This window comes from Amphiprion ocellaris, chromosome 9, assembly GCF_022539595.1.
Source record: "Amphiprion ocellaris isolate individual 3 ecotype Okinawa chromosome 9, ASM2253959v1, whole genome shotgun sequence".
NCBI classification, from domain to species: domain Eukaryota; kingdom Metazoa; phylum Chordata; class Actinopteri; family Pomacentridae; genus Amphiprion; species Amphiprion ocellaris.
In genome coordinates this window covers 20,159,603-20,178,354 of record NC_072774.1, presented here as the reverse complement: position 1 = coordinate 20,178,354, position 18,752 = coordinate 20,159,603, and the positions used below count along the sequence as shown (strand labels likewise).

At 39.6% G+C, this 18,752-nt stretch overlaps 1 protein-coding gene across 2 annotated transcripts; it reads right to left on the bottom strand.

Moving 5' to 3' along the window:
- Nucleotides 1–3,929: 3,929 nt before the first annotated feature.
- sh3d21 (SH3 domain containing 21) lies at nucleotides 3,930–16,043 on the bottom strand. Of its 2 annotated transcripts, none has more exons than XM_023276002.3 (17): nucleotides 15,867–16,043; nucleotides 15,049–15,206; nucleotides 14,881–14,938; nucleotides 13,902–14,011; nucleotides 13,317–13,407; nucleotides 13,162–13,223; nucleotides 13,048–13,078; nucleotides 12,483–12,577; nucleotides 11,987–12,088; nucleotides 11,559–11,610; nucleotides 8,751–8,801; nucleotides 8,536–8,653; nucleotides 7,496–7,661; nucleotides 6,655–6,729; nucleotides 6,262–6,458; nucleotides 4,659–4,722; nucleotides 3,930–4,514 (listed from the first exon to the last, which is right to left on the bottom strand). In XM_023276002.3, the coding sequence occupies exons 1-17, from the start codon at nucleotides 15,880–15,882 to the stop codon at nucleotides 4,482–4,484; spliced, it is 1,479 nt and encodes a 492-aa protein (XP_023131770.2). In that variant the 5' UTR covers nucleotides 15,883–16,043; the 3' UTR covers nucleotides 3,930–4,481. The 2 variants fall into 2 exon arrangements, with proteins under 2 accessions (XP_023131770.2, XP_023131769.2); XM_023276001.3 differs by having other exon boundaries at nucleotides 7,496–7,664; nucleotides 15,867–16,040.
- Between the last annotated feature and the right edge of the window lie 2,709 nt (nucleotides 16,044–18,752).

Below are 18,752 nucleotides of genomic sequence, written 5' to 3'. Positions count from 1 at the left end.
GCACTGCTCAAGGTATTGCACAAGACAACTAGTGTGGCTACAGTGTTTTAATATGTCCTTGCCATTTCTTGGCATCTGCTAACTGTAAATTTCCCACTCTTAAACTGTTGATACTGTAACGCTGATTGCTTCTTTCTGCCCTAATGGTGCTAATATGATGCCTGCTGCTAGTGTCTGCCTTTATAATTCAAACTGCTAATTTACAACCCTTATGCTATTAATACTGTAAATACAAGCTTCTAATTTCTGCTTTTATCATCCTAATATGATGCCTGATGCTAATATCTGCTCTTTTACTAACCGCTAATTTTCCACTCTTATGCTGTTGATACATTCAATGCTGACTTCAAATTTTTGCTTTTATGGTGCTAATATGATGCGTCTGTTGTTAATATCTGCTTCTTTACAATGTTAACTGCTTATTTTCTGCTCGTATGAGGCTGACACTGAAAATGTTGTCAGTTTCTGCTTTACTGTCTGTAAAAGATGGATGTGAGATTTTGGTCGAAAAGGTGAAGTCCAGAAGCGTCTTAAATCTGCATTCCTTCTAATGGTCAGCAGGAAGTGACTCCTCTGATTGCAAAAGAAGTCAGAATGGCTATGAAGTCCATGAGAAAATCACCCTGCTTGACCCTTGATCTGCCCCTTCAGTGAATATTTTTCTGATGAGTTAGTCAGAAAACACTTTCCAGTCTTATTGGATACAGAATGCTTGTGAATTATGGTCTCAGAATAAAATCAAAATAAAACAGAGCACGTTTTAGAGTTCTCGTTTTATATCAGATTAACAAAGATGACAACAGCCAAATTCCAAACCTGAGGCCTCAACACATAGGTGACATCATGGTGGCTATATCTATCTTTTATGTACAGCCTAGGTACGGTGCTTCCTTGCTTCTAAACTTTGCTCCTACTCACTTTCTGTAATGCCTGCTTCTAATTTCTCCTCCTATATAATGCTAACTGCTGACTTTTTCCCTTTTTCTGCTGATCTCCGCTGTATGAACCGCATGTGGATTTGTATTAGCAGCAAATAACTGCAAAGGGCTTTGCTGCAGTGGATTAACCCAATTTTCTTTCAATTGTTTGTTGTGTACATTATGATACTTCCATGCTTTTCACAGTGGAACATGATGATTGTAGCGTTATGGAGTGAATTCGCGTCGCTGTTTGTTCCTCATGACTCACTGCAAACTTGGGTCACTAGTGGGGTAATGTCGTATACTGGGATGTAAACATGTCGATGACCGCAGCTCATTAATTTAATTACTTCCCTGTAATGTTGACTTTACTGGAAACTCAGCATGGGTTTAGTCAGTTAGAGGTAGAGAGCCATTTTCACATTCTCCCTCCTACCTTTGAGAAATACTTAAACTCAAAACAATGATAGTTTTGTTTAGTCTTTTCTTGCTTCAGCATTTTCTTATATGTTTGTGCTGCTGCTTCTTCTTCCACACTCTGTTTTCATCATTGGTCAATTGTAAAGCTTCTGTCCATGCAAAGACAGTCATCTTTTGCTAGATTGCATATTCTCTAATTGGAGGTTATTTGTCTAGGAATGGCCACACAGGAACCAGACCAGGCTGTCACAAAGAAGGTGCTCAGCAGACAGTATACATCCGTCGTTGTCTGTGGTGCCTTTCAGGGTAATAGCCTGCACATAGCAGATTCCACATAATGACTAGAGTCAGACTCTCTAATGTGGTTTTGGGAGGAGTGTGTCATCATCACTCCCAAAACTCTGCTGTTTTGAGTTTGCTTGCAGGAAATGACAAGGTCACAGAGCTTAGATGGCCAGTATCAGCTCTGTATTCACATAATAAATCTGTTCCACGTAAGTTGGCTGGATGAAATCTTGTACGGCTGCCAAAAAGCACTTACAGAACATTGATGAACTGCCCACAGGGGGCGAATGTTTGCACTGGACATTATCACAAGTCAATCTTCAGCGGTTCGGTGATTTACAAGAAATGGAAGTATGAATTCTTGGCACATCAGTGAAGCCATACAAAGGGGAAAATATACTAAATACTCATCAGTGTCATGTGTCAACATTCTTTCTATTGGCCATCCTGGAGCCAGAAACAGCAATCTTACATCCTTGCACCATGGGGTCGGTGTAGTGTTGCATCGAGGTCTTGTTTTTAGAGGGAGGCGGACGATGAACTTCTGCAAGTGTCGTTCCCAAAGTTTGAACTGTGCTGAAGGAACGGACGGGTCTCGGGTTCGCCTTGGGGCCCACTCTGTTTTCAGATGGCGCCTTCTCTGTCGAGGTCTTGGAAAAGTCTCTGATGTGGCCATGGGCTTTCAGAAATCGGTGGCGTTGATGGTGTGGACTCTTAGCTGTGTAATTATATTTGAATAAACCTCTTGTAAATGGTGTCTACTTCAAAATCATAGGACTCAAAATATGTTTTACTAGACCCGTGATTCAGTATTTTGAATAGTGTCCTCTTCATTTTGCTCGACACGTGTGTTTTTATCCATATGGTAATTATGCAGTTATGAAACAATACATCAATGAAACTAAGTGAACAGCAACATGAGGGGAATCCAGTTTGGGTAGCCATAAATCTGAACCACAACACAGCGTGGGAAAGATTTCCATATAGTTTAACACAATACAGACTGTCATTTGTGGTTCTTTGGCTGATTCTGTAAAAAAAGAGCCTTTATAGATGATAACAACTAAAGTTGCATTCATGCTGCTTAGCTATTGCTTAAAATAGGAAATGAATAATATTTTATTACAATGGCAAAATTTTCTGTTAGAGCGATGCACAGCTGGACAAATTCAGATTTGTTTCTGTATCTGTCCAACTTGAACAGAATTAAACTCTTTGTCAGTTCAGGTCCTCTTTCGTTATTCCTGGGACTTTTCCGTATTTGACCTCAGAGTTCCAAAACGCTTCGCTTTTCAACACTCGGTTTTCAGTACTCCCTACAGATCCATCTCAGTTGTTTTAAATTCCATCAATGTTACAGAGCTCTGTGCTGAGTTGTCATCATCTGAGACGTACAGTACTATATTTGTTTCAAGTGAGTGAAATATTCCTACAAGCTGTATATTATAATGTATTGGCATGCCAGTACTGTGAGCAGCACCTGTCATTTACTGAGATTAATAAATACTGTAGAGGTTAGTGGAAAAAGTAAAGTCTTCATTTGTGTTTATAGGGCTTTAATTTTCATTTCTTCCCAAAATTCTCACATTTCTGCACAATCAGCTGACCCTTTTTAGTTTGTTTATCCTCCTTTTTTTCACCCCATGTCCAAGTGGGAACATGCTCTTAATGACCATTATTCAACATAGCTTTTAAAAATAGCACGTTCCCATGGACATATCAGAAGCACCCGATCCCTGATGTGCTCCAGATGTTGCCCAGATGTTGCGCAACATTAGGCGACACTGGTAGTAGGAACACACCACCACCACTTCGACCACCATCACCATTTGGAGCCAAAACCCAATCTTTAAACATTGTTGCCATGGTCCAAATAGTAGTCACGATAAAAGGTTTTCCCTTCGTTGGGTGCAAGGAATTTCTCATTAACTCCCTTGCCACATTTTTTACATATACTCCGATGAGTCACTATTTTCTGAGTTTTCAGACTGTGTCAGTTTTTCTCTGAGTGACACATGAAGCTTAATGAGCACAAACTTGGTACAACTCCTGGGGTAGGCGAGTTTTTGTCTCATAAAGGCACTATTCATTAACAAGAGCAATTTGCTTAAAATGTAAACACAATTACTTCTGTAAATAAGATATTTGATTTTGTTACCCTCTCTTCCCAAATATGCAGGCAAAGCAGACTACTCTTGCCAGGCCACTTCCATCAATCCAGCATTCACTGACAAACCCAGTGCTTCTCTTTACGTAAAAGAATGGGCATACAGTGCCCTCCAGTGGATTAATGCAACATTACTGTGTGGTGCATAAATTAACCTGTATTAGTCCATGTTTTTGACAGTAGTATTTCACTCTTTGACATTCAGGTAACAATACCCCTTAGGATGATGTAAAATAATTTTCTATCTCTTTGCAAAAGTCATCACAATATTTCCACCTATGTACGTCTTCATATATTACAAATTCTGCTGATAAAACTTTGCAATAAAAAAAATCTACAGTAAAAGTAGTCAAGGTGACAGTTGAAACAGAACAGTGTAAAACATAATTTGCTGCCAGGCATCACCCACTTAGGACCAGTATTTGTGATTTCCAGTAGTTAAATAAACAATAGTTTAACAGCATGTTATTTTAAAGTCTTTTGGAGGTTCTCTGGTCCGATGCAGGATTAGCTTCATCCCGCTACACTTTCTAAAATAGCCCTCACTTGTTTGCCATCAGTGAGGAGTGTCTTTCTCCCTCCTCAGTTTCACACGATTTCAGAAAAATGTTGATCTTGTTAAAAAATTTGCAGTCCAAGGGTCCTGCAAGGTCAGAAGACAAGCAGCTCAATCAGCGTCTGTGTTGAGATTAATGCTTCATCTTCAAACTTTGCACTTCTTCCTGTATGGGAAAAACATTTTTAAACAATTAATCAAACCACAGTTAAGATCTTATGAGCCACAACTTCTGCATTTTTTTCTTGTGTCAGTATGCATCAAGCAGAGAGTGCTAATGCATGCAAAACTCAAGGCATGCCTCACTGACCTGAAGCGCCAGGCGTTTGCTTCTTTCTTCCCTCAGTTCTTCTTTCACTTCCTGCATGTCTCGCCTGATCAAAAGGAACAAAACAAAAAGAGGAGGTTGTAGACATGGGTATGTCGAAATAGGTCAACTACACTGCACAATGTCAAGTCAAATGAGTGACTTTAGAATGAAGTTAGAATGGTACTACTTTAGAGGGAATGAATTAGAAAAGACATCTTCCATTAGCAAATAGTTCATATTTGACTCTTCTGATAATTAATGCACTTTAAATGCCATTTGTAGTATACGACCATTTGACTTTTTCAGTGTGTCTGTTTAAAATAAGATTAATTAAGAGTTCCATATAGATCAGGGTGTTTGTAAATTACTGTGTTTATCACAGATGTGAAACTTCGAGACATTTTTTACAGCAAACACTTTGATTTGTCATTAAAGGGAAAAACAGCACCACTAACTTAACCTGTAAAAAATGTCTCTTTTGATTTTTTTCTACATCAAAGCAAATCAAAGAGACAACAGATGCAAAAGATCTGACACTGCTGAGGCAGTTTTTTTCTACATCGAGCATGCACAGTATGTTTAGCACTCTGTATTCATGTCCTAGGTTTGGATTAACCACTTCCTGTGTGTGTGCTCATAAAGTCAGAGTCAGAAATTATTCTGTGAAAACATTCTCACTTAGTGAAGATGGTGAACTTGAATGAACTCGAATGTTATGAAGGCCCTGTATGTAATTTAAGATGCTTCAAGATCTTGTCAGTCTTCTCTGACCCCCCGTGACAAGATTGTTTTATTTTTGTGCCTCTGAGCCAGAGACATCTGTGGATGGAGGTATTATGTTTTTTGGATTTTTCATCTATCTATCCAATTTTTCTGAAAGCAATATCTCCTGAACATCTTGAGGAATTTTTTCCCAGGTTTGGCAAGAAACTTCTATTGGACACAAGAATGAACTAATTACATATTGGTTGTCAACCTGTAAGATCATTTTGATGTAGTGCTGAACAATTTGGGAGAAATTTCTAATTGCATTTTTAGTGAGAGATGCTGCAATTTGCAATATAAATCTAAAGTCATGGTTCACTTCACTATTCACTGTGTAATAGTTTTAAAACATGTTAAACATTACCACATTAGATGTCATCAAACCATGACTATCGCACAAGGACAATGGCATAAATTTGTAAAACCACTGACGTGTCCGTTGAAACCCTGGGTCAGATATGCAGAATTCACAGCCTTTGCAATTCTCTAATTATACTGTGTCAAGCTGCAGTTTTGATTTGAAATTTAATATCTGATCAGCCCTACTGTGAATTCACAAAAACACAAAACCCTTGCCCAAAACTCAAAGATTTATATGCTAATTGTGACGAAAACTCACACTCATACACATACGTCTTCAAACATAAAATGACGGTACATGAATTTTTTTCCCCAAAAGGTCCAACTTCATTGTGACGTCATCATGTTCCACAAAGAAACAGTTATGCATCAACATAACTTGATAGAAAGGGAAACCTGTTCTGGGTGGTGGAGACCATGAGGCAGTGATTCTGGTTAGACTCTAACCATACCCACATTACAAATGAGTGATACTCACTCATGCCGTGTCTGAAACAGCTCCAAGGCCATCTTCAGCTCTTTGATTTCAGCCTGCAGGCTTTTCACAGTTGGTTCTTCTTGAATGGTCACAGTTTTGCTGTCCACAAGTACTTTGGGTGGTGCTGGTCGAGTTGGGGGTGGTGTCCTGGGTGGATGCTCAGGCTTTGGAGGGGATGGCAGGAGATTACCTGTACCCTGCAATGATTTAGGTGCATTTGCTTGGCTTTCAAAAATGTTTAAGCTTCATGCTATGTGAAATACATAATGCACAATATCCTAGGTAGATCCTTTTTGTCTGAACCAGTGCTAAACTCAGACTAGTGCGATTTCTTCACAAAATTAATCAACACACATGCTTGATTGGATTCTGAAATCAGTTGGTGCCACAAACCTTTTGCAGGTCAGACAGTTTCTCTGTTTGGAACTTTTTTGGTGATACTTCAGGTTCCGTCTGCTCCGTGGCACTCTGGGATTGCAAAAGAAAAACAGCTTTGCTAATTAGCATTCCTCACAATCTCCTTAAGAAATATCATTCTCCAAATATGCTATCTTAACTACTAAGTTGGTACTAAGTACAAACGCTAATATTAGCCTTAAGGGCACTAATTCCTTCCTTTTCCAGAATCACTTGTGATAACTCAGATCAGGCCTGAGCTTGTTACTGTGAGTGTAAAGTTATAATGCGGGCTGCTCATGAAAACTGGGGCTTGTCTATAACTAGAGTCTTTTTATTCTTTCTAAAACACATCTCATGACTCCTTTGCAAGTATAGAAATTCTTATCTATAGTTTAGAATTTATTTTGTATCGTTGCTGAACTTTAATGTGGGGTTGAGTCTTTGCAAATAAGCAAAGCTTATAAAAGCCCTTTGTCTAACATTCATCACCTACGACGTACTTTGGACAACATTTTTTAGAAAAAGCATGACATGGAAAAAGGTCTCCACATTTTTGAGGTCCAAAGATAGAAATTTTTAAAGTACACCGGCAAACAAATAAAATAGGCTTAAAGAGCACAGCATCACTGGACCAGTTTAAAGAAACAATGCTCCACGTTGAGACCTGACAAGTACACAACAGATGAAGCAGTGAGCTGCAGCACTAATCTTGAATTGGAAAGGTCATCTGCAGAAACAGTTGTTAGTCTGACCCATGTGGTTTAGCGGGTTGTAATTTAACTCTTTGTTATGAAACTCACAAAAGCTGTGATAAATCAATATAACGTGTTCATACTTGCACTGCTGTGACCAGGCCTGACGGTGGTCTCCTCTGAGGAGGTTTGGCTCTGTTGGCTGTGGGATGAGTCAGCTTTTCAGTCTGCACGTCCACTCCATCGAACTGGTCATCCTCCTTCTCCTCCGTCTTTTTTGGTGAAACAGGGACCACATCACCATTGGTTCTACTGAAATATAAGATTATGTAAGACTCAAGAGGCCAACATTTGACTGAAGTAAATAAAAAGTGAGGAACATGAGAAAGAAAAAAAAAATCCTGCCATCTTTGTGACAGACAACTGGCGCACATCTGCAGCTAAAATTTTCAAAAGGAAAAACAATCTGAATGTGGTTTCCGATGTTCTGCACTCAAATGGGTGCAGGTGCAGAGCATGGCGGCTCAAGTCTGTCTATATGTCTTATTTTATCCTCCCATATGTTTCACTTTCACAGAGCACTTGGAACGCTGGAAGGTTATATTATTTAATGCGGCAGATTTATCTGATGCAAGGTTTTTAAATAATCAGGCAGGATGTGAAGGCTCGAAGGAATAAGCTTCTATAAACATTAGGAAGGATTTTTAAAGAAGCTGGAAAAGTACCCCCTCCAGATACATTTGCATGGAAACAATTTTCTAAAGCTTGTTCTCCATTAGGAGCCATCTCAAGACAGGGCTGTTTTTGTTTTGTGACCGTGGCTGTTTGTGTGTGTGTTTGCTCAGGAAACAGGAAATGGGCTGCTCTCGTCTGTTTCGGCCCGGTCTGACTCATCCCAGAGTTTCCACTGAGCCACTAAATGTCAGGCATCCTGGCATTCTTCTTTAAGGACACCGTGGCAACCGGTGGCGACAACCAAAACCTTTAACATCTAAAGACTTCTGCTCCTGCTGCCAGACCCAAGAGGAGAAAGTGTTCTGACATTTCCTGAAGGCCTTTTGCTTTGGAAAGCTTGCAAATGAATAACTATTCATGTCGCTGTGATTCTCCAGAAAGTTTTTAGTGGTTGTGCATTTAGACTGGTTCTGAGAGAGAACATCAGGGGTGCTTTGGTATCACTCACTTTGGTAAAACCTTGTTAGGTTTTTCTTTGATTGGAGGCGGACTGGGCTTATTGATGGATGGAAGCTTGACTTTGGTTGGAGGATGGCTTCTCAGATCCTTGGGCTCTGGTTTATCATCTGTGAAGCAAAGTCACCGCATTAGTTCACAATATTATTTAATTTCAGATGGGCTAAGCCCTAATAGTGTGAAAATAAAAGCCACTGTTGTTGATACCTTTCGTCTTTGCTGGACCACCTTTGTCCATTGCTGAAGCCTCTGTCTTCCCTGTGAGAGACAACCGTCAATGAAAATTTACCTCATAGCATAAAAAATGTATTTAGTATGCACAGAGCAGATCTCCACTTAACATAGTAAAAGCATATTTCTTTGGTCATTGACTGCACACAGAACTCGAATTTTGTTCAAAATGTTATCCGAAATAAAAATAATTACAAAATGCAATTATTTTGAAGGTTCTCTCATCTGCAGGGCTTTCCCCAAGTGTCTTTGCGGTGTAACAATATGAATAGATATGGAGCACGTTGTTGCCATGCAATCTCAGCACTCCTGTCTTCACTTGATAAACGTTTGGTTTCCCACTCTTTACAGGTGTGGCTTCTCCTTTAAAAGTAATGATGTACAGTATCTATTCTGCCACTCATTTAAATTAGTTTTTGTACTATTCTTTTAATTTATGTGACTCCAGGAAACTTTCCTACTGCCTGTATAAAATCCAAATGCTTATTTTATTAGACAGAGGGAACCATTTGCATTTGTTTACCCCAGGAAGCTTCATGGTTTAATGTGGTGGAGAAAAAAATGCTATTGGTCTTAAAGTGTCAGCTAGTTTAGGAGCAGTTGCATGGAAAGGCAAACATGTGCACTTCACTGGTGCACACCAGGTCACAGCTGCATCCAATAGCACAGCAGATACATCCCCATGGGTCTCAACAAGTTCATCAGGGACATTCTCTTTGACTCAGCTTACAGGAAAAAAAAAACTGCCCCTTAAAGGAGTTTGCCTTGGAGAGAATAGATTTTTTTTTTTTGAAGTTCTGGAGCCTCTGGGAACAGACGGTTATGTGACAGATCTCTACTTGACATGCAAGTCGGGTGCTTATTTGCGGTTGAGGAACCTGACTACAGAACAAACTGCTCCAGTGCACAGCCCTCTAGAAAAAGAGCAAAATGCATTGCACTACACTCACAACAGTCAACTCAGAGATGTACAACGGACCAAATGAAAACACAGGAAGCCTACCTTGAGTGTTCAAAGCATTGTGCAACATTCCCTCTTAAGCAAACCATCCACAGAGCAATAGTAGCTCAAGTGCTGCTTCTTGCTGGTTGTGAAAATCTCTGTGACAGAGCTCTCCTCCGCCTCCCCCCTGTTTCCTCCAAGACTCCTGAACTGTGTCATGTGACCAGTTTAACCATCCCCCATCTAACTAGTCTGAGACTTCCTGTGACATTCTTGTGAGTGGTACTGTGTGGAAATGCTGTAACAAGTGTAATGTGGTGGCAAAGCAAATTATGAGACTGAGATTCGGTCAGTTGTGTGTGCAAAGTGTTCACCCGCCTGCCTACGAGAATGCACATTTTTTTATTTGAATTGATCACATAGGAAAATGGTGGGAGTTCAAATTTGTGAAAGAAATGTTTTGTTGGGACAAAAATTTGCAAATTGTGACACAGACAGCACTCATTTCCTAAAGCATGAGCAACATCCTGCTCTGTATGGCCTTCAGATTCAGTTTCTACATCATCTTGTTTCAAAGGTTGTAAGTGCATTCATTCTTTTTATAATCCCACTAAACACCATGCAGTGTAATATATGTGTACACTGCAATTAACAGTGTACACATATATTACTAACCTAAAAGTAATCCAAACTTTTACAAAAATAATAATCCATCACTAAATAATAGTGACAAGTTGATCACACAATATGACGAGATGTGTGTAGAGACGAGATGTATTTTACAACTGTAATAATTAATAGATTTGATAACTGGCTAATCACTTGTGCAATTTTTCAGGCAAAAACTGCAACAAATTTTATAATTCCAGGCTGTAATAATTTGCTTCTTTTCTTTATTTTTCCAATATAGTAAAATATCTGATAAAACATAACATTTATTGTAATTTTGTGAGGTCAATTTTTCAGAGTTTACTAATGTTTCATAGATAAAACACTAGATGTAGAAAATTATTTTATTCATCAATTATGAAAACAGCTGTTAGTTGCAATTCGTTTCTGGTTTCTTGGTCATTTCCGCATTCATGTGCTATAATCGGGTTTAATTTTTTATGATATTTCTGTTTCTGCATCTACTATTAGCATATATAAATGGGTTAAACTTTGTAGTGGAAGCTATAACAAGCACTTGCTTGTCTAACCTTGCATGGTAACTAGATGATTTTTTCTCATTTAAGCTATATCTGAGCAGAGAATGTCACATAGAGCTTGTGATGCACTTTTTTGTTGGATACATTTATCCTAACAGAACCAGATCACTGTGTCAGGAAGATGCTCACAAAACTCTTGTCACTTCAGGTAATCTGCACATTCAGTGAAAATAGTACTTTCTTTTGTGGAAAAAACAGAACGTAAAAACATTATTTAGTCTAAGTCTAGTAGCATTTTGTGATGAATATTGTGGATAAAATGCTTCTTTCAACACACAGAAGGCGACTGAAAAAAAAATCCAAGCACAATTAGCCAATTTAGTGAATCAAACTGTAAAGCCATGCAGTAAGAGCCTTACGTTGTTTCAGTTGTGCACTGGGGGACCATTTTAGTTGCTTTTGCTGAAAAGCACCCAAGCCAATAATGCTTCCAATTTCTCCATCTGCTGAAACAACAGGCCATCGCAGTCCAAACTGTCAGCCCACTGCCAGGCTAAACACCACTGCAGCCAGAAATCATGAGTTTGAAGAGAACCACTGAAACATGAATCTTAGCTCCCAACTCTAGTGTCAAACAGCACCTGCCCTGTGCAGCTGTGTTTGATCAGCGTAAAATACATGTTGTCCTCTTACCTGGGAGTTTCTTGCTGGCGGTGCGTGCAGGCGGTTGGCTTGTGTTCCCAGACTAGAGGAGGAGGAACAGGAAACTCAACAGGTTGGCTAGTACGTCTCTTTGTGCATTAAAGACACAATTTTTCCATAGAGGGAAATTTTAGTGAGTAACTCCAAAACAGAGGATGTTTAAAGACAAGCCTGAGTCATGGAGTGCTGGTTGCAGACTTGTTAAAGTAACATAAATACCAGCTAGCTGAAAATCAGGAGACATTATGTACTTTTCATTTTAAGAACATTTCAATGCAATAAAAAAGTATGTTTAATGTTAATTACTATAAAGCATGTCCATGGTTCAATGCTAAGCAGCACAATCTTCAAATCCCTCTTGAATATCTTACATTTCCAGCCTAACAAAGTTATATTTGAGACCGTTTTAGTCCACTCACTTGCAGACTGTCCATTGGTGGTATCACCATGACAAAGTTATCAGGAAAGAAGCCACAACGCCCGTTTAGCTCTCCCTCCCACCAGCCTTCATCTTCTGTTTCCTTCAGATTGAGATTAAAGAGTCACATTAGAAGCTCAAACAAGACTCTGTCCTTTGGGATGTGAAATTGCTGAACAAAAGGCTACCAAAAGGTCAAGCAAATCATGGCTTCCTTGTAATCAGTTTATCACAGGAGCTTTCTTGCAAATCTTTTATTTTGTTTTCCTTCATGATACAATATTTTTGGGAATTTCCCACATTTGTGTCATTAAGATGGTATCTTGGACGCAGAAGCACATGATTCCCTTGAAAGCAACACAACTGGTTTGTCCGGATGAACAATATGATCCACCTGCAACTGCTTTGTCAGAAAGCAGCTCAGTGGAGATTATCAGTCTGTCAAAAGTATGACACCGTGAGAAAACATGTGAGATAACAAAGACATGTGGTCAAACCTTGTTCAGTAGCACAACAACATCTCCTTTTTTCAGATCCAATTCATCCTCTGCTTTGGCCTTATAGTCAAACATGACTTGGCAACACTCCGAAGCTGAGGAAACATTGCGCAAGAGATAATGTTGTTAGTGGCCTTACAGAAACTGAACTCTTTATAGTAGGCATGATTGGAAAAGGAGGTGTCAAAAAAGTGACTAATCCTATCCGTAACCTTCACAATAGTCCAAAGAGTAATTGGACAGAGATTGTAACTTACTAGAGATAAAAGTTTTCACCTTTTACCCTAAAGGAGATTTCATTCTGATCACATGAGCAGTGATTAATCAAGATATAGCACTATTAAACATTCATTTTTGACCTGATCCATAAATCACCCACGTCAGAATACAGGAATTTCCACTTGTCACATGTTGACAATGTGTCAGAGTATAAACAGATTCATCTAATTGTTTTCCAAAAATAGAAACAGTGTCGAAAATGAGGAAACCCCCATCGTGCATGATTTAACTGTATTAATGAACAAACAAGAACTTTACGTAATGCGACAGAGAAGTGTGAACTTACAGTTTTTCGCTTTGTTCCTTACACTTGCTCTCTGCGACACGGGAACAAAAACAATGTTAAGTTCAAAACCAGATCTTATCTATTTTTGTGGAAAGTTATTTCTGCATTACATACCGCCTTAGTGAACATAGCATCAGTGAGTTTGGGTCTTGTTTTGCCCTCATTGTGCTTTCCATCTGTTTAAAAACAATGCTGTTTAATAACATTTATTTCGGCTATGTGTTAAAAGGAAACAACAACAAAAAACTAAACATGACTTCACCACCAACCTTTAGGGATGACAAAAACTTCGTTGACAAAGTTTGATGGAAATGCTCCCACTCTTCCATTTTTCAGCCCCATCCACCAGCCATCTTCAATCTGGTATGCAGATGGTAAAGTGAAAAAACAGGTGATGATATATCACACTAAATATTACCACACTATATGCATGTCATCCTATATGCAATCTAGAGATTAAAATCAATCTGTTTTCTGATGCCTGACTGATGGCTTCACATGTCTGTCTGCATAGCATGTAAGGCTATTTGTCTGGGAAAGATACTGGCCAAATATGAAGAGAAACAATCACTGAATACCAAACTTTTTTCTTTATTTACTGAGTCACTTTTGGCTGAGCAAACACTTCCTCCACACCTTGATTTCCATATAATGTTAGTTATTGACAACTGGGCAGCTTCAGGAAATGGCCGGAAGATGCTTGCTTCGGTCAAGTATAACCAGAAATCAACAACAGTCAAGTATTCAGTGTCATTTCTGTCATTCCAAGCCTTTAGCCTATTTGCAGAGAGAGCCATGTCACTTTGGCTACTTGGGTTCAAGTACGAGCCATGATGAGAGCAAAAGAACTCTACCTCTCTGATGATCTCTATGGTCTCGCCAGCGACCAGCTCCAGCTCGTCTTCATTCATGGGACTGTAGGCAAACGCTACCTCGCATATCCTCGCCTGTTTCATCTTTTTAGCTGAGAAAACAAAGGATCACCAACCCCATCAACAGACAGATGCAAAGTTAGTAATCTACTGCAGATGAAAACATCTTAAGCTCATTAATGGTGTGTTTGGGGTTAGAAGGCATGGTAGTCGAGTCTCAACAGGACAGTGCAAAGACAGTATAGCTCTTGGCACTCATTCATGTATCTAACACGTATAAACCCTCAAAGTCACTGTGTTTGTTTTTAACTGCTCTATTTTTATATGGTATAATTAGGTTTTGTGTGGCAAGGATGTGGCAAACATATATTTACAGTCAGCTCACCTGCTGCACTGTTTTGCTGAGTACATGCACCATGATAACCACAATTTTAAACACTTGCTTTTTCTTTGGATCATAAAAGTTACATTAGGAAAACCAACCTGTTTGCAGTTGCATTATCCAAGGGTTTATTTTAAGTCGGCTTATGTACAAGACAAGCAATTTATATTCCTTTTGTTAACAGATTTTTAAAGTGTTTAATTATTCAGAATATTAAAGATATTGTAATATAATTGTCTTTAAATGCATTGACAAGACATTGACATATTGTGGCTGACACTGTGTAATTCTTTCTATTTAAGGTAAATACTGCATTAGTGAGCAACTGTTCTCCTACAAAATAAAACAGCTTTATCCAAAGTAAAAAGTATATGTCTAACAAGGGGCTCCAGGGTCAAAAATGTAGGATTTTTAAAAAAACGTATTTTAAAAATATATAGAAAAAACAGTTTTACGATGAATTTATAGTATTTAAAACTGAAATTATTTATAAGCAAAATGTGTGCAGCTCCTTCCTGTTTTTTAAGCTGATTACAGTCCAAAATATAAAGTGCTGAGAATTTAAATGTAGCACTGTACTTTGTCTGATGCTTCGTGGTTCCCTCTTGCTGTCCCCCATCAAGTAGACTGGCACCTCCTGCAAAGAACAACCGAAACGATGCAGATTTAACACAAGAAAATGAACATACACAGACACACGGTGTACAGTTACATTACAATACTGTGGGCTGTAAAGCATTAACAGACCTTGACAAAGTTGGCGGGGAAGATTCCTCTTTTCCCTCTAAGCTCCCCCTGCAGCCATCCTTCCTCGCTGGCCTTGGTGACGTTTTTGACCACATCCCCCGTCTTCACTGTGATCTCGTCACTCATGGTGCCCTCAAAGTCGATAAGCACCAGCACCTCTACAGTGCATCCGTAAATGGGGCAGAAAATTAGATTCTTTGCACAGAGGCTGGTGTACTTGCCTCACAAATGATGTGTCCTGACATTTCAAAACCAAGACAAGCCTCTAAGCAGCGAAGGCTCGCCAAGGATATGGGCCAGGACTGAATGTGGATTATTACATATCAATTGTACAGTTTTCTTTCATTGCTAATCATCCCTTACAAGTGGAAAGACATATTTCCCATGCCAGTATTTTCCTGCAGCTTCGAGAGAACTTTAGAGAGACTTAACAGATCCAACAAATTACAGGGACTATTAGGTCAGAGCTCTTATTGGCATAAAAGTATCTCTGGATACATACAAAATACAAGATTATCCAAATTCCTCAGCAAGCACAAACATGTACATTCAATCTGTGCAAAGCGATGCAATGGCATTCATCTACCAATGCTTTAGTTTTATTTGCATGTCAAATTAAAACACTTCCCAGGTCAACAACATTTCTAGCAGACACAAAACAACTCAATGTTGCAGTGTTGTCGACACTTAGCAGTTGTTCTTTATGTTTTACCGCAGCAACCCCTACTTTAAAATAAAATAATCCAACTGAGGATCAAAATGTCAAGAAATTCCAAAGTTATATCAGGAAAAATGACAATGCGAGAATGCTGACTCACCCATTGTATCTTTCATTCGTTTTCCCTCGGATTTGAATATGTAATTCCTGTACAGAGCAGCAAACAACCTCTTATGTAGAAGGAGAACTGAAAGAGTGTGGTTGTGTTGTCTAAGTGAGAGATATGGCAGCCAAGGCCCTTCTTCCTACTTGTCAAACATTAACATTGAGCAACTTTTCCTGAGGCTAGTCATGGCAAGTCAACAGCAAGCAGTAGGAAGGGTTACACAGTACAGAAAGAGAGAGAGCGAGAGAGAGAGAAGGAGGAGAGAAAATGAGACAGAAGAACAGGTAAGACAGGTTTACAGTGAAAGAACAAAGCTCATGATAAGTTGGACTTTTGTGGGACATGACAATAAAAGTTATATGCAGCAATCAAAATACTAGAGCACAAAAGTCAGCATTCAGAAGCAACACAATTGCACTTGACTCCCAGTCTATTGCACTTTATTTTTTCTGTATAAGCACATTATATAAAAGTAAATGATAAATAAAAATTATGACTTTTAAAAAAAAAAAAAATCCACACCTTACATAAGGTACAAAATGTTATTAGTTAGGTTAAAAGTCAAAACAGCACTTAGATTTTTACATAATTAGACATCATCAGCTGGAGTCTTGTTTAGAAGGCAGTAGCTGAATGGAGTAGGACACAGGAAGCTCTTTAGGAACTGTCTCATGATTAATCAAAGACTCTCTGAAGTAAAGCAGGTGATCTTGGCCTTCTGTCGAACAGAGTAGTAACCAAACCAGAATAAGCTGCACATCCCAAGATATTCTGACCTGACCTGACAGCATAATAAAGGAACCGTAGCCTCCAGACAAACATGCTCATGTATGCAAATTAAGCAACCTTACAATGGTGAAAGACTGAGGAAATACTTTACCAAAACAGTTGGCAATCTTTTGGATGCATATGCAAATGTATGAATTATTTGTCTTCAAAAACATGGTGGCGATGTTTATCTGAAAATCTAAATATGTAGCTGTTTGTTGTGCAGCTCAGATATTTATTTACATAAAGGGTAAAACCCTGCTGTGAGTTTTTGTGTTTGACTAGTTGGTCAGGTGGGAGTTGTACCTCTTGTTCATAAATGGATTTACACTGATTTGCTGCAGTGTTATCAAGGCAACCAAAAACAGCAGCCAGTCTAAGGTCTCAAGGTTCTCAATATGTTAAATGGAGCTTTGTTCATACAGGCACAGTATCAGGGCGTCCCAAGGACCTTTCCTGTCCAATAGTTTTCTACTTAAGCCCAGCCCACCCACTCAGCCTGCTTTATAACTGAAGCAGCCGTTCATTCATTCTGCCCACTCCACGTTCTCCACATCCACAGATCATCGCCTCTTCAGAGATCCCTCATGCGGGTTACAAAACACAGTTTGTTTGGACATTTGTTCATACCTTCTGACTGTAACAATTTTAACATGCAGCAAAAGCTTCTAGCGGTCAAATCAATCCTCCAAACGGCGTAAGTCATCAAGAATTTTGATTTGCTTCGGCTACTTCAGTTCAAAACTTCAAGTCCACATCAGAAAACGTCGGGCACTCCAGCTCCGCCCACCCTGTCAGTGCACCGGCTCCAGCTTTTACGGGAATAGCCGAAATCTGACCATCTAAATCCTGCCACCGCTCCGAAAGGCCTCACATCCAGCCTCATCTCGTTATATCTCATCCAGGTGATCATCAGTCTTCTTACGCACCATAAACTCAAATTCAAAACCCGAAATGACGTTTCCTCAGCGCCTTCACCTGCTTTACAGCTTCCGGGTGCCAGGTCGGCTGTCTCCGCCCACCAGCGTGACGTCGCAGCCGTGACTCCTGCGTGGCCTTCTCCCTCCAGCTGCAGCCGTTCAGCACCTCTGTAACCACATACTGGCAGGTAATGAGATCAGTCTAGTGAAATCCTGTGTAGTGCATCTGAATCAGGCTGTGGATGAAAAGTCTTGATGGTTGTGAAGAAATATCAGTTATTCTCAAGAGCATGATTCAAGGTCATAGAGCATTATTACAATGACTGTGTTTAAGGTAGCTTTCGATGCATATGCACAAAACAAGAATTATTCTGACACAGTGAATGACCATCGGCTCATCAGCTCCTCATGGCCAAGAGGCGTAGTGCACCAACAGTTCTCTGTACCGGGGCTTCAGACTGTGACCAAAAAACTTTTGAGAGCATGCCAGTCGCATTTGTACGAGTAAATCATGAAGCTGTTTTGCTGTAGATCTAACTGGTGTGGGCAGCTACTGTATTAGCTATGTTGGTGAAAAGTAGTACTTTTATAGTTTCAGTGGCTCTGTTCCTGCTTAAGTGTTGTGTATTCCAAAGATAAATGCTGCTGATGGAGAAAGACTTGGCCGTCTTGGACAAATCTGACAGTAGAATGCGCTATTTCATTCTTTAATTTCAATCACACACCTCTCTAAGCATACCACAGATACCAAGCAGCACCTAGGCATTCAGGGAACATCTGTAAACTTGATAAGCAGATGCTCAGCAAGTGAGGTGTTTCACTTGTGATGCCGTGGGACTGTCGCCTCACATCTCAAAGGTCCTTGGGCCTGTCTGTGTGGAGTTTAATATCTATCTTGCGGAGTTTGCATGTTCTCCCTGTGCCTGCTTGGGTTTTACAAAGTGCTTTGGGTTCCTCCCACAGTCCAAAGACATGCCAAGGTTAATTGGTGTTTCTAAATAGTTTGAGTGTGAGTGGCTTGTTTGTTGCTGTGTGGCCCTGTGACAGACTGGTTACCTGTACAGGGTGTACCTTGCCTTCAACTAAAGTCAGCTCAGATAGACTCCAGCCTCCCCACTACTCTACAGAGGATAACGTGGTGTATAATTAATGGATGGATGGCACAGATGCTCAGTTAAGGAAAGTGGACTTC

What these genes read in the sequence shown, in the direction of transcription:
- sh3d21 (XM_023276001.3), bottom strand. An exon ending in CACCAATGGACAGTCTGCAA is followed by an intron (nt 11,611 to 11,986) that starts GTGAGTGGACTA and finishes CTCCTCCTCTAG; the next exon opens with TCTGGGAACACAAGCCAACC. An exon ending in AACTGTCTGACCTGCAAAAG is followed by an intron (nt 6,459 to 6,654) that starts GTTTGTGGCACC and finishes AAATCATTGCAG; the next exon opens with GGTACAGGTAATCTCCTGCC.